At 43.3% G+C, this 16505-nt stretch overlaps 1 protein-coding gene across 9 annotated transcripts in view; it reads left to right on the forward strand.

Annotated features, from left to right (window-relative positions):
* STAU2 (staufen double-stranded RNA binding protein 2) overlaps positions 1 to 16505 on the forward strand; it is a 225177-nt gene that overhangs the window by 124295 nt on the left and 84377 nt on the right. For 8 of the 9 annotated variants that reach the window (XM_084621497.1, XM_084621499.1, XM_084621494.1 and 5 more), the window contains one exon: positions 10463 to 10576. The exons of the other annotated variant lie outside the window; for it this stretch is intronic. In XM_084621497.1, the coding sequence (XP_084477623.1) occupies positions 10463 to 10576 (114 nt within the window). The remainder of the gene's footprint in view (positions 1 to 10462; positions 10577 to 16505) is intronic. 9 annotated transcript variants of the gene reach the window in all.

The following is a 16505-nucleotide window of genomic DNA, read 5'->3' on the forward strand; positions in this document are numbered from 1 at the left end:
CTTCTGAACACTATTTGTCATTGGAACAGAAGTGGACCAAAATATGAGCACCATTTTTTTTTAAACGGTCTCTTACTGTTTAAAATAGCAAATCCAATTACCAAGAGTACACAGTTAACACACATCAAATAGTAAGGAGAAATGTGGCAGAAATAAATGATTCAACAAAAAGTTAAATGGAAGGAAAAGATGTTGTCATAGAATCAAAATTCTTTACCATTCTCTCTGTTCTCCAACAGAAATCTGGAGTAACCTGTCTGAAATCATCAGAGTTACAATGATGTAAATTTACAGTAGTTGAGAGCAGAATTTGGCACTTTGAATTCAAGGGGCAGATTTTAAAGAAACACCATCTTTTGTTCTAACAGAATGGCCCTGGTGGCCTGTCAATCCTAAAGATTTGTGCATTGCTGAACATAATGGCATTTTATTACCCAGTTTATTTCTGTCTAGCATTCTGAGACTCCTGCTGATACTTTGAATCAGACTTTTTTGGTTTGAAACATGAACTCCAGTGTCACACATGCCTTTTTTTTTTTTGTAGTTCATATTATTTTTTAAACTAATAAATGTTCAAGAAAGAGAGTGTTTGGCCAGACAATTTGTGCTTCAAACTGTGAATAGCTAAGCTGTAGTGTGTGAAAGTCTCTTTGCGTAGCTGACTTTTTTTTTGCTCCATTCAGTGTCTGGTTATCATAAAGCTACCTGATTTTCAAACAGTAGTTTAGTGCATGGAATCTTCCTCTGAACAATTGTGACGTAATAACAACACAGGCCCTGTTCTTGCAAACAAACATACTTAACTTTAAGCCCATGAATAGTCCAATGAAGGCAATGAGACTTGGCCCTGATCTACACTACAGGGTTATGTCGAAATTGGCTGCGTTAGGTCAATTTTAAAATGAATGCGTCTACACAAGCAACCTCGTTCCGTTGACCTAAAGGGCTCTTAACATGGACTTCTGTACTCCTCCCCGGCGAGGGGAGTTGCGCTAAAATCATCCTTGCTGGGTCGAATTTGGGGCAGACGCAATTAGATGGTATTGGCCTCCAGGAGCTATCCCAGAGTGCTCCAATGTGACCGCTCTGGACAGCACTTCCAACTCCGATGCTCTAGCCAGATACACAGGAAAAGCCCCGGGAAATTTTGAACTTCATTTCCTGTTTGGTCAGCATGGCGAGCTCAGCAGCACAGGTGACCATGCAGTCCCCCAAGAGTTGTAAACGAGCTCCAGCATGGAGCAAATGGGAGACACTGGATTTGATTGCTGTATGGGGAGAAGGATCTGTGCAGGCAGAACTCCAATCAAAAAGAAGAAATGCTAATATATATGCCAAAATTGCACAGAGCACAGTAGAGAGAGTGGCTACAACAGGGACACACAGCAGTGCCGCGTGAAAGTCAAGGAGCTCATGTAAGCCTACCAAAAGACAAAGCAGGCAAACAGTTGCTCTGGGTCAGAGCCCCATACATGCTGCTTCTCTGATCAGCTCCATGGCATTCTTGGGGGGGACCCTACCACTACCCCACCACTGTCCGTGGACACCTGCAAGGGGGGAGTCTCATGCAACATGGAGGAGGATTTTGTGGATGAGGAAGAGGAGCAGGAGGAGAATGCTCAGCAGGCAAGCGGTGAATCCATTCTCCCCGGCAGCCAGGACCTTTTCATCACCCTGGAGCCAATACCCTCCCAAGGCGGGATCCCCGACTCTGAAGGCAGAGAAGGCACCTCTGGTAAGTGCACATTTGTAACTACAGTACAGGGTTTAAAAGCAATAGTGTTAAATGTTTGATTTGCCTTGAAGACTTGGGATGCATTCGTGGCCAGTAGAGCTACTGGAAAAGTCTGTTAACGTGTCTGGGGATGGAGCGGGAATCCTCCAGGGACATCTCCATGAAGCTCTCCTGGAGGTACTCTGAAAGGCTTTGCAGAAGGTTTCTGGGGAGGGCTGCCTTATTTTGTCCTCCACGGTAGGCCAGTAGCAAGTAGTCTGAAATCATTACAGCACAAAGCATGGCAGCAAATGGCCCTAGGTTTTGGTCATATTCAAACAACGTTTGGTCTTTATCTTTCTGTGTTAGCCTCAGGAGAGTGATATTATTCATGGTCACCTGGTTGAAATGGGGGAATTTTTGTAAGGGAACAGTAAAAGGACCCCGTTCACGCTGGGCTAAAAGGGATCATCTCAAATAGCCAAGTGGAGGGGTGGGGGGAGGTGTGTGCTGCACATCCACCCGAAAACTGCAGCCCCTCCTTTTAAATGGCAAACCCAACCGGCATTGCTTGCTATGGGAAAGGAGGGTGCTGCAGGTTGGAAACATTCCCACATGTTATGAAGACGTTAGAGGCCAAACCCATGTACCCTTTGGCTTACCATGTCTGCTTGGAAACCGAATTCTGTTGCCCAGCCGTGTGTGATGTGTCACCATACCGGCAGGCGCTCAATATAAAAGGCAAAATGCAATCTTGTACCGAAAGCATATGTGCTGTCTGCTGTGAATTGCTTGATTCACTGTGAAAGAGCCTCCCTTTTATTCTCAGAAAATCATCTTAAATTTTACTCTCCCTTTTTATCCCCCTGCAGGTGCAAATGTTTCTATGTTCCCCCATCATCTCCGTCCCTGAGGTTATCGCAGATTAGAAGGTGAAAAAAATGCACTTGCGATGACATGTTTTCTGAGCTCATGCAGTCCTCCTGCACAGATAGGGCACAGCTGAATGCATGGAGGCATTCAGTGGCAGAGTCCAGGAAAGCATTAACTGAGCGTGATGAGAAGAGGCAGGATGCAATGCTGAAGCTAATGGGGGAGCAAACGGACATACTCAAACATCTGGTGGAGCTGCAGGAAAGCCAACAAGAGCACAGACCACCACTGCATCCACTGTACAACCGCCTGCCCTCCTCCCCAAGTTCCATATCCTCCTCACCCAGATGCCCAAGAACCCGTGGGAGGAGGCTCCAGGCACCCAGCCACTCCACTCCAGAGGATGGCCCAAGCGACAGAAGGCTGTCATTCAAACAGTTTTGATTTGTAGTGTGGCTACAATAAGCAATGTACCCTTGTTCTTTCCTCCTCCCCTCCTCCCCCACCCCACCCGGGCTACCTTATCAGTTATCTCCCTTTTTTTAATTAATAAAGAAAGAATGCATGGTTTCAAAACAATAGTGACTTTATTTCCTTTGCCAGTTGTGATCGAAGGGGGGAGGATGGGGATTTAAAATCAACAAAGGGGGCGGGTTTGCATCAAGGAGAAACACACACAACTGTCACACCGTAGCCTGGCCAATCATGAAACTGGTTTTCAAAGCCTCTCTGATGCGCAGCACGCCTACCTGTGCTCTTCTAATCGCCCTGGTGTCTGGCTGTTCAAAATGGCAGCCAGGCGATTTGCCCCAACCTCCCACCCCGTCATAAATGTCTCCCCCTTACTCTCTCAGATATTATGAAGCACACAGCAAGCAGTAATAACAATGAGAATATTGGTTGGGCTGAACTCTAACCTAGTCAGCAAACAGCGCCAGCGAACTTTTAAACGTCCAAAGGCACATTTTACCACCATTCTGCACTTGCTCAGCCTATAGTTGAACTCCTCCTTACTACTGCCTAGGCTGCCTGTGTACAGCTTCATGAGCCATGGGAGCAAGGAATAGGCTGCGTCTCCAAGGATAACCATTGGCATTTCAACATCCCCCAACAGTAATTTTCTGGTCTGGGAAGTAAGTTCCTTCTTGCAGCTGCTCGAACAGCCCTGAGTTCCTAAAAATGCAAGCATCATGCACCTTTCCCGGCCATTCCACGTTGATGTCGGTGAAACGTCACTTGTGATCCACCAGTGCTTGCAGCACCATTTAGAAGTACCCCTTGCGGTTTATGTACTGGTTGGCAAGGTGGTCCAGTGCCAAGATAGGGATATGCGTTCCATCTGTCGTCCCACCACAGTTAGGGAAACCCACTGCAGCAAAGCCGTCCACTATGACCTGTACATTTCCCAGAATCACTACCTTGATAGCAGAACGTCAGTGATTGCATTGGCTACTTGAATCATAGCAGTCCCCACAGTAGATTTGCCCACTCCAGATTGATTTCCCAACTGACCAGTAGCAGTCAGGCACTGCAAGCTTCCACAAGGCTGTCGCCACTCGCTTCTCAACTGTCAGGGCAGCTCTCATCTTGGTATTCCTGCACTTCAGGGTGGGGGAAAGCAACTCACAGAGTTCCAGGAAAGTGGCCTGACGCATGCAAAAGTTTCGCAGCCACTGGGAATCATCCCATATATGCAAGACTATGTGGTCCCACCAGTCTGTGCTTATTTGCCAGGCCCAGAATCGGCATTCCACTGTATCAACCAGCCCCACTGCCACCATGATGTCCCAGTTGCCACATCCCTGCTATCAAGGATGTCTGTGTCCATGTCCTCTTCACAGTCGTCCTCGTGTTGCCGTCTCTTAGCCAGGTTCTACACATACTGCAGTATAATGCGTGAGGTTTTTACAATGCTTGCAACAGCAGTGGTGAGCTGAGCGGGCTCCATGTTGCTGTTTTATGGCATCTGCACAGGTAACCCAGGAAAAAAGGCATGAAATGATTGTCTGCAGTTGCTTTCATGGAGGGAGGGGAGACTGATGACCTAAAACCACCCGCGACAATGTTTTTGCGCTATCAGGCATTGGGAGCTTAACCCAGAATTCCAATGGACAGCGGAGACTGTGGGAACTGTGGGATAGCTTCCCAAAGTGCACCACTCCATGAGTCGATGCTAGCAACAGTAGTGAAGGCGCACTCCACTGACTTAATGCGCTTAGTGGGGACATACACAATTGACTGTATAAAATCGATTTCTAAAAATCAACTTCTATAAAATCGACCTAATTTTGTAGTGTAGGCATACCCTTACTGATGAGCTTGAAGTTAAGCACATACATCTTTGTGCAGAATCAGGGCCATGGTTAGTAGGTGTAGTATCTCCATAATTGCATTTTGGCCCTTTGTTGTAAACTGAGTTGTTGAAAGGTGTGAGGTAAATCCTGCAATGTTGTTTGACAATTACTGTCACTACTGTATGTGTAACTGGTGAATGGCATAACAGTAAAACTAGATTCAAGAATCAAGGGACGTGTTTTTATATCACTATACAAAGTAACAGAAGGCTAAATTTAACAGTAGTGCTACATTAGTAGTAATCCTATAACAACTCTGTAAATTCTGATGTATTTTTATACAGCCTCACTCGGATTTTCCATTATTAAACTAGTCTGCAAAGTGAAAAAATGTGGCTATATCATCTTGCATTCCATTGTAACATAGTGAACATTAATTGTATGTTCTACTTTGATGGGATGTTATGTGTTTCAAAATATTTAACTCTTTTCTAGTAACAGAGTAGTAAAAACGAGGGCCAAATTTTGGCCCAGTTATTACGTGGATTCAGAGTTGACACACACAAATGCTACAAAAGCAATATTAATATGCATCCATATTCTGGCCAGCATGGCCCTGCACACAGCACACACAGTCAAAGCCTATAGATTGTGCTCCTCACTGGAATAATCTGTGCAGGGTGGTGCATACTTGCCACTGTCACAACAAAGAGCATACAAGCATGAATATGTGACTACACCCCTGATGTGTGCTTGTGAGAAGGAGGCAGCCAGGATATAGCCCATGATTTGAATCTGGTGTCTTGGATGTTTACTAGTGTATTCAGTAGCAGGTTACTTGCAGAGAAACACACACATTCGCCCAAATCTGCTCAGGATTCTGGAATTTTTGCTCAGAAACTTACAACCATTAGCATCATTATGTTATCACAGACACTCCTTTACCAGACTCATGATACTTCTCCTTACAGAGGCTGCTGTTATTTATAAAACAAAAAACCTAGACAAAATACTTCAAATTTTACTAAATTGAATTTTGTAGCTGCTTACTCCTGAAAGTGGCCTGAGCTCATTTTTGAGCTTCTCTTTATTTCAAACACTAAACCTTAAAACGAAGCAATGAACCAGGACAGTATTTGCTGTTCATAATCTTTTTATTTTTACTTCCTAAATATAAGGAGAATGAACATGGTCAGTGTATTAAAAAAGGGAACTGAAGCCTGCCACTCATTCCTTGAATGAATATGGGCCAGTCACTTAACCTCTCTGCACAAATAGTACTTGCCTGCCTGACAAGTATGGTAAAGATGAACATTAGTAAAGCACTTTGGGACCCTTGAGTTATAGGCACTTAGGAACTTCAAATGCAAAGTATTATTGTAGTTATTAATCTTAGTAATTACAATGTAAACACTCTCAGAGCACTTGGCCAGCCTCCAACTGCCACTCCCCAATCTCACATTCTGAGGCTGCTGCTAAGAATACCTGGTCAGCCTTCAACTAATGTCCCCCATTACTACCAGGTCTTGTGGTTTGGATATTTCTGTTCTTTGTTCTAGAAATGCCCCGTCCACCTCACCCTCCGGATTTGGTGGCCTACAGTAGACCGCAACCACAACGTTACCCCTTTCCCTCCCTCTTTTATCTTCACCCACAGACTTTCAGCTGCTGTGCTTCTCACTTCCTTCTGGACTGCAGAACAACTATATACATTGATGTCCAATGCAACACCTCCTCCCTTTTTTCCCTGCCTGTCCTTCCTGAATAAGCTATTCCCCTTTATACCAATATTCCTGTCATGAGATTTATCCCACAGATTCTCTGTTATGCCAATTAAGTCATAATTTAGATTGTATACTAAGACATTCAGTTTTTCCTGTTTATCTCCCATATTTGTTTATAAGCATCTAAGATGTTGAGCAGATTACTCCATTGTATTCCCTCTTGTTGCTCCTATGAACCTATTGTAATTTTCCGTTCTCACACTCCCACAAACTCCCAGCCCTGTGTCAAGGTCACTTTTTTTTATTTACCTGTGGGCTTTTGTCACCTGTCCCCTGTGAACCTAGTTTAAAGCCCTGGTCATTAGGTTGGCAAGTTGGTTCGTGAAGGTACTCTTCCTTGTTGCTCACGTGAACTCCAGCGGTCTTCCTTCCCAGAGCAGCATCCCATGGTCAAAGAAGTCCAAGCCTCCTGCCAGTGTCATCTGTGCAGTTATGCATTCCTTTCCAGGATGTGCGTGTCCTGATGATCTGCCCAGGGTCCTACCTCGCAGTATCATTAGAGTCCACATGGATTAGCAGATGGATAATCCTCAGCAACCTTTCCATAATGTCTTGCATGTGGGCTTTGGGCAGGCAACACACATCCTGGGATGCCAGATCAGGTTGGCAGTTGGACTCTTCCATCCCCCTCAGAAAGGAGTCCCTGACCACTACCACCCTTTGTCTCTCCCTCTTGGGGGTGGTAGCTTTGAGCTTTCCAGGCTTGGAGACAGGTGGTTCCCCCTCATTGGCCATTGGGATCTGGTCCTCTCTTCGAGCTGCCAGTATTGCATACCAGTTCTTGGCTTAGATGGGCCTGGGTGAGGATGGAGCAGTGTCTGCTGCCCGGGGTGGTCAGCAGCCACTCTCTGCCCCACAGAGCAGCCAGTTCTTCCTTCCTTCATTCCCTGATATCCCTGTAGTCATCTATAGTCGGCTACCTTCCTCCATCTGCATTCTGTCAATGAAGTGCTCGTATTCCCATATGTTATGCAGGTGAGCCACTTCAGCCCAACAAAGCCAATAATACAGTTGTTTTCCAACTGCCACATAGATCTCTCTCTGACAAAGAATGCATTTTGCAGACTGTATGACAGGCCAGAGAAATCTGGCTAAACGACTATGTTCTGTTTCCTTCCCACTCCCCAGCACCATCAGTTCCTAGCTCAGGGAAATGGAAGATTGATGAAGAAAATGTTGAATCTGGTTAAACTGAGCATGTCTTGTGTTGGCAAGAGATGTTTTGAAGACTGTGAGTGGCTGAGAAACTTCTAAATAATGGCCGACCCATTTGGACTAGGCCAGCGTGCATCACGAAGCTCATTCAGCAGTGCTTAGCTCAGAAAGGGAGATAATTAAAATGCTGAGTTTATCACATTTCTTGTTCTAGTAGCTAGTTACATTTGCACAGTTATTTCTATGATCAACGAATTTGTTCATATACTCTCATTAAAAAAAATTCCTTGCTCCAGAACTCCCTGCGCACTGTAGGATATGTATCTGTTCCGCTGTGTGTGTGTGTGATTACAGTAGAACTTATTGGTTAATATCAGTTTTGGCTTATTTGCGGCCAAATCCTGGTGCCTGCTCTGTAGCATGCTGGAGGTGCAGAGTCATCCTGTGAGGCTTCTCAGGCCCATTCTACACCATATATTCAGCAGTATTTGGATTTGCAACTAGATACCATGGTTATGGATTCCTGATACATTCTTGTAATAACAGTAGTCCTGATATTTAGAGAACTTCAGTTAATGTTTGTAATCCCAATTTCATACCTTCATAACTCTTTCAATCAATCAGAGTTGAGCCATTGTATATGTGAAGAGGCCTCTTGTGGTTTCTCAGTAAGTAGTATGGCTTTTCTGGCAGACAGCCATAAGCAATTTAGTAGGCACATGTTGTGGAGGTGGATGCGGGGGCTGGGGGGAGAGGGATGATCCAGAAAGTTGTAACAAGAGGTTGAGTGAAATCAGTATTTTTATGCATAGCACAAGGAAAATCCACATTATAGATCTCATGGAGCCCATTTGGCCACACATATGCAACAGTCAGCATGATCAATAAGGTTAACTCTGCAACATGCTGATGGCATGATTATTCTCTCACTTAAACCAGTTTTGCACTGGTGTAACTCCTCAATTCAACTACTCCCAGTTTATCCAGTAAGAGAGAAGAATTAGGCACAAGGCGTACAATTACCCAGTGCACAATCCAGTGTTATATATCTCTCAATCAGTTCCACAGACATTTGGTATCATTTAATATGGCTTCTAGTTGTCCACAGAAATAATAATAATCAAATTTCTAGCCTAAATGTAAAGTTGAGGCTTTATCACATAACCTTTCCCCAATAGCCGTACAGCTGTAAATAGGTACTAGCCTAAAATGTCTGTCTCCAGTAGGGCTAATCTCCCTTTCCATTTCTGACAGGGGTCAGGTAACCAATGTAAATTACCACCATAAACTAAATTCCACCCCTCTTGTAGAACAAAGTGCTTTATCTGCCTGTCAAGAAACCAGGAGCTACAAAGCAGATTGTAATGTTTCATCAGTTCAGCATGAATGGCATATCCTGTTCCTACTAATAGAACATTGGAGATGCTTGACTTCATTTTGCCTCAAGATAGAAGGCGGTTCTCTTTCTGTAGACGTTTTAAGGTGACCAGAAGGCAAAGGGGAAAATCCAGTAGGACCAGTATCTTCCTGTATATGCCATTCAAGAATCTGATTAGTGTGTGCTTTTTGATACCAATCGAGATTAATAAGCTAGACAACTCTAAAAATAATGTGACTTCCTTCCCCATGTTATGAGTCATTTTGATTTGATTACAAAGAAAAATTGATATCAAATTAATATCTATGATAACCATATTGCAATGTCAAACAATCAGTGCATTTCAATAGAGATCACATTGCAGTGAAAAATTTAAAAGTAATGTCAGTGCCCGAGCTGGATGGAAAATGGTTTTTCCATCCTCTGAAAATTTTTGAGATTTCAAAATAAATTTTCCCATCCCAAATGGGAATGAGAAGTTGAAATCTTCAGAAGTTTTGTGCATCAAAAATGTGTGTGTTCGGGGGAGGGAGAGATTAACTTCTGGCCAATTGTTTTGAAAAATTCACTTCAGGTCAAATTTGTTTCAATAATTTTGAAATGTTTCATTTTTGACCATTTAAAAATGTTTTTACTATAACTGGATTAAGGTTCTAAACTAAAAGTCTTTTTGAACTGGAAAACCAGAATTTTCATTTAGAAAATGTCAAAATGAAATATTTCAGCAATTTCAAAAGGTTTTATTCAACATTCTGTCAAGAAATTTGTTGAAACTGACCCTTTTGTTGCAAAAAGGTTTCTTTTGTGATAAACTGGCATTTTCAGATAAAAAAAGTTTCATAGAAAAATTCCCAACGAGCTCTAGTCAGTGCAAGTCTGTGGAGACCAGAGTAATTTACACTAAAGTTTTTTAACTGATCTATGAAAGGTTATTAAAAATAACATGTAGATTCAAAACTGAAACTTGGAACTAGTTTCTTAGGTCTGTAACAACACCCTTAATTGAGCCTCAAGGTTCCTAAACTCTGCAGCACATCGTGCCTAAAGAGGGACCAACAAACTGATTTAACAACTGAAATTTGTCCCCAGTTGAGCATGTGGATACACAGAATATTTTGCACATTCCTTGTTTTATATTAAAACTGGATTCAGTGTAAATCTTTTGAATTCCTTTACAGATTTGTTGGAAAGGGACAGATTATTTTAGCATGACTCCCTTATGCAATCTGGTGTTTAGCAGATTACGTATGTTATTCTGTTATAGGTACACTACAGTGATAGACAAAATGGCAAAGAGTGTATGACCTGTTTGACACTGTCTCCTGTGCAGATGACTTTCCATGGTATCGGAAGCTCCATTGAAGCCAGCCATGACCAGGTATAATACCCTCACCCCACACATATCTATTTAATAAGGCCAACTAAGATGTTAGTATTACTAAATCTCACATTTGCACAAATACTGCTTTATTTATGGCATGTTCTTGCCACCACTGTTTGCCTATATTGCCACAATAAAACCCTTAAAGTGACCCACAAAGGAGAAGAAATTACATTTGTGCCCTCTTTTGCTTCTTCAAGATGTATAAAGAAAACCTGACTGTTTTGGGTTTAAACTGGTGTGTAAGGGGTCTGCTAAGTTGTTTTTTTATGTTAGTAACACCAGGTCTTATCTACCCTGATTTTATGGATGACTGGAGAAATAGAGGAATGATAGCATCGTAAGTGACAAGAGACTGGCAGCTTTGCAATTGAGAAAAACTCAAATTTGTTTGTTCATTTTTATTTAACTCAAGCTTCTGGCAGACACCTGGGACAAATTTTTTCTTTGTTAATCATTCCTTCTCCCTTGCCAGTTCAGATGAGATCTGAGGAGACTTCCGTTCTAGTTCTATAGTCCTCCAATACAGTCCTCTATAAAAACATGGAAGATGACAAGACTTTGATAATTCAGGTATTTCTATTGCAAAAAACAAGTTGAATAAAACTGTAAACCAAATACCGCACTTTTCAGACCCTGGGTATATAAGAAGAAAACAAAAAAGGGCATAAGCAATTTTTATTTGCTTTTGCAGGTCATCTTTAAATTGTACTAAATACGTCATACACTTTGTCAGCCTAAATGTAAGATTCTTTCAGGGAGAAGAAGGGGACATCTTCTTGGCAATGATCAGAATTAGTTATGTTTGGGAAAAGATTCAGACACTCTTAGCCATGTTTTAGGTTAAAAGAATTAAATGGAAATTTGTAGGGAGCTATCTGTTAACATAAACGAATCCTTTTAGTTATCTATGTGATAGCTTGAGGATTCTTCCTGTTCATAAAGTAGTGACTCACAACTATGTGGTATTTTACTGCAATGGTCAACTACGGTAAATATGTTAGTGATTCAACAAACACATTCCTCTCAACCTCTCATTTCATCCAGCAAGTTGTTTATACTGTTCCAAACTCTCTCAGCTTATCTTTCAGTAAAAACCACTTTTTAACCTAGTTATGTCTCAAATACAATATTTAGACCTATCAGTACCCTGTAAGGATTTGAGGTGGTCCCTGTCAATTTGGTAACAACTGCATTATGGGCTACCAGTCATTTCAACCTTGGCTTGGCATTTATTTAGGTGACAGCATGGCTTGTAAACAGAAAATCACCTTCTAAATAGAAATCATCTTAAAAGTTATCTAAACAATTAAATTTTTTTAAAAAGCTATGATGAAACAGTGTTACTTAGGTTGAAAAGTCAAGCACTCAAAAGTTAGGAATTGCCAGATTTAATGTTGCTTATTCAACCTTAATTTGCTCCGCCTCTGTGTCCATTCTGCACATTGAATTAGACAGAGGTCCTGTGAAAAACAATAATATGTGGTCATATAATTAAAGATTATGTCGTAATGCATATGCAAAAAGGAGTAGAATTAAGGTTGCATGGGCAACCATAAATTTGGCTTTCCTTAACCTTGCTTGACTTTGCAACTTAAATAATGTTCTTTTACCATAGTTTTTTTTTAAATGTAATTTCCTAAGTGTTTTTAAAAGGAAATATTATGTACAGCTGTAAGAATGATCTGCTATTATGCAACATCAGCAAGGCTTGAACCCTGAATCTGCAGTACACTTGAGTACCTGCACTTGAACTACAGGACTACCTACACTAGTTAGCAGCAGGAAAAGGCTGTTATCCCAGAGGCGGGATGGCCCACTAGATCTATGGAGAGCCTGGTTTTCTCTCTCTCTATGTTCCTCCAGGTGTTGAGGGAACTCCTCCCTATGTGGTGCCCCAGAGTGGGGATGGCCTGCCCTGTGGTTGTTTGGGGGAACTAGAAAACTGGAAAAGAAGCATTCCTAGCTGCCATTTGAAGTGGCAGAGGAGAATGACTCATTAGCAAATAAAACTTTTCTCCCAATTTTTTTATCAGAAGCTTGAGTTAAGTAATTTAACATAAAATGAACAACATTAGAGTTTTAAACAGTCTGACTAAAAATCTCTTTCCTCTCTCATTCCTCTCTGACCTGATAGGATTGCGTGACAAAGTTCCTGCTCTACCTTGGTGGGTCTTGCGCTTATTGGCGGATTTGCTCACCTTGGAGCTTCACGGCAGCCCTCAGCTTGGCCATTTTTCTGAATCCACAGTCCAGGTCGACGACTCCTGTGTCTAACCAGGAGTTGGGAGGTTTGGGGGGGAACCCGGGCCCGCCCTCTACTCCGGGTTCCAGCCCAGGGTCCTGTGGAATGCAGCTGTCTAGAGTGCCTCCTGGAACAGCTGTGGGACAGCTACAACTCCCTGGGCTACTTTCCCATGGCCTCCTCCCAACACCTTCTTTCCTCACCACAGGACCTTCGTCCTGGTGTCTGATAATGCTTGTACACCTCAGTCCTCCTACAGTCCGCGTTCTCACTCTCAGCTTCTAGTGCCTCTTGCTCCCAGCTCCTCACACACACACCACAAACTGAAATGAGCTCCTTTTTAAAACCCAGGTGCCCTGATTAGCCTTCCTTAATTGAATCTAGCAGCTTCTTGATTGGCTGCAGGTGTTCTAATCAGCCTGTCTTAATTGTCTCCAGAAGGTTCCTGATTGTTCTGGGAAAAGGGACTTACTGAGCCTGGGAAAAGGGACCTACTTAGCCTGGGGCTAATATATCTGCCTTCAATTACTCTCCTGTAGCCATCTGGCCCGACCCTGTCACATATCGCCCCCCTCTGCTCAACACTATGGGGTTGGGCAACTTGGGACGTCAGGCAGTGTACTTGTGACAAGCCATCTGCATTGCCGTGGTGGCTTCCAGCCCAGTGTTGTATGGTTATTTGAAAAGGTTGTAGGGACAGGAACCATCTGATCACCCTTGCGTTCTTCTCTTTATTTCGCTGCATCCACTGGAGGAGTGCATTGTTGGTCACAAGGGTAAACCGTCATCCCAGAAGGTAATAACATAGTGTTTCCATGGCCCATTTCACAGCTAGGCGCTCTCTTTCAACCATGGCATACTTCTACTCTCTCTGGAGGAGTTTCCTGCTGAGGTAGACGATTGGGTGTTCTTCATCTCCAACCATCTGTGATAGGACCGCTCCCAATCCTACTTCAGATGCATCTGTTTGTAAAATGAATTCTTTGTTGAAGTCTGGGGCTATAAGCACGGGGTTACTGCAGAGGGCTGTCTGTAGATCCATGAACGCTTTCTCTGCAGCATCTGTCCACTTCACCATGTCTGGATCCCGGGCTTTTATCAGGTCTGTCAGGGGACTCGCTCTGGTAGCAAAATGGGGAATAAATCATCGGTAATACCCCACCACACCCAGGAATGCCCGGACTTGCTTTTTCCGATTCAGCCGGGGCCAATTTTGGATAGCCTCTAGTTTGTTTAGTTGGGGTTTGACCATGCCCCTTCCTACAATGTAGCCAAGGTATTTAGCCTCGGCTAGCCCTATAGCACACTTGGCTGGGTTGGCTGTGAGGCCAGCCTGTCTTAGCGTGTCCAGAACCACTTCCACCTTTCCTAAGTGGGTTTCCCAGTCGGGGGTGTGAATAATCACATCATACAGGTATGCTGCTGCATAACTGGTATGGGGCCGTAGGAGCTTGTCGATAAGATGCTGGAAGGTGTCAGGTGCCCCATGCAGTCCAAAAGGAAGAACAGTATATTGAAACAGACCCTCTGGTGTAGAGAATGCCGTCTTTTCTTTCGCATCTTTGGCAAGGGGAATCTGCCAGTATCCCTTTGTTAAATCAAGGGTGGTCAAAAATCGGGCATTGTCCAGGCGGTCAACTAACTCATTGATACAGGGTATGGGGTATGCATCAAATTTGGATATCTCATTCAGCCGGCGAAAGTCATTACAAAACCTAGTGGTGCCATCAGGTTTGGGCACCAACACAGTCGGGCTTGACCACTGACTGTGGGACTCTTCGATGACTCCCAGCTCCAACATCCTTTTTACCTCTGCCTTGATCTCCTCCCTTTTTGCTGCTGGCACCTGATAGGGCCTTAAAGTTACCTTTGCCCCAGGGTCTGTGATAATGTGGTGATATGCTTTGGTGGTCCAGCCTGGTTTGGTTGAAAACACGTCCTGGTATTGGTTGATCATCTCAGTTACCTCCTTCTTCTGGTTTGGTGTCAGATCAGTGGGTATCCTGATCTGCTCCTGCATATTATTTCCCTGGATCAGGGTCTCTTGAGCCACTACACACGCCTCTCGTTGGTGCCAAGGCTTTAAGAGGTTAATGTGATAATTTTGTTCTTGTTTCCAGCGTCCTGGCTGCCACACCTTGTAGGTTACTTCCCCCACGGGTTCAGCCACCTCATAGGGCTCCTGCCATTGGGCTAAAAGCTTGCTTTCTGCTGTGGGTACCAACACCATCACCCAATCCCCTGGTTGGAATTGTCAGACTTTTTCCTGGTGATTGTAATGGGTTCGCTGGGCCTCCTGCGCCTTTTCCAAATGTTCCCGTACAATAGGGGTGACCCGGGCTATCCGTTCTCGCATCTGCAACACATAGTCAGTTATATTTCTCCCCTCGTTGGGTTCCTCTTCCCACATTTCTTTTGCAATATCTAGTATGCCATGGGGGTGGCGTCCATATAATAATTCAAAGAGGAGAAACCCAGTTGAGGCCTGAGGTACCTCCCAGATTCAAACATAAGATAGGGTAGTAGGGTGTCCCAATCCTTCCCGTCTCGACTTACCACTTTCCTTATCGTTGCCTTGAGGGTTCAGTTAAACCTTTCTACCAGCCCATCGGTCTGCGAATGATCGACTGAAGTTCTCAGGGTATGTATATGGAGCAGCGTACAGAGGTCCTTCATTAGCTTCGACATAAATGGGGTACCTTGGTCTGTTAATATCTCCTTTGATAGCCTCACTCGGGCAAAGATCCCTACCAACTCTTTAGCTATCGTTTTAGAGGCTGGAGTCTTCTTTCTGGGTCTCCATTGTCCTTTGTAACTTAGGAACATCTTTCATTATGCATGTCTGAAAGCAGGTTGGTTACCCAGCAGTATAGTTGTAACCCACCATGAGTGGATTTTTCAAGTGTGTTAAGAGTTGATCAGCAGTTTTCCAGTCAATCAGTCTTTTCCATTTCCAATGATGTGTAGAATTACTGCCCAGTTAGTGTATTGGATGTTGTTTTAAAAATTTACACTAGGTAGCTTTTGGGGAGATTAAAGGATTGGGCAGAAAAGTATAGGCCTGTGTGGGAAATAAACTGATTCCATCCCAGTTACATAGGAGGTTCAGCAGGCTTGTCTTTGTAGCCCCTTTTTGTTTTAATTTTCATATCTATCATGTTTTTTAGCATTAAAAAAGGATCAATTCTGTCCCCCTAAAATCGTGAATCACTCTGTCGTATTATATGCAGATGACGTGGTTTTGTTATCACAAACACCAGTGGGCCCGAGAGTTTATTAAATGCATTTCGTTCATATTGCCAGTGGGAGGGCCTCTCGATAAATTATTCAAAAACTAAAGTAAATGTCTTTAGCTGAAGATGGTGGTTACATAAATGGAGGATTGATGAGCAATATATTGAACAAGTTAGCTCTTTCCCTTACATAGGTGTCTGGTTCTCACAAAATGGTGTGTGGGATCAACATCTTCAGGTAATGAAAGAAAAAGCCTCAAATTCAATCCACGCTATGTTGCATTTTACCTGGACCCGTGGGGGTAAGTTAGTTGAACCTGCCCTTAGTGTGTTTTGTGTCTAAGGTATGTGCTCAAATTTTGTACAGCACAGAAATATGGCAATGGAATGATCCCATGGGACTGAAAGTAATTTAAAAGAAATACTTTAGGAAGATCCTCAGTTTCCC

Source organism: Lepidochelys olivacea (assembly GCF_965140295.1).
Source record: "Lepidochelys olivacea isolate rLepOli2 genome assembly, chromosome: 2".
In the NCBI taxonomy this organism is placed as follows: Eukaryota; Metazoa; Chordata; order Testudines; family Cheloniidae; genus Lepidochelys; species Lepidochelys olivacea.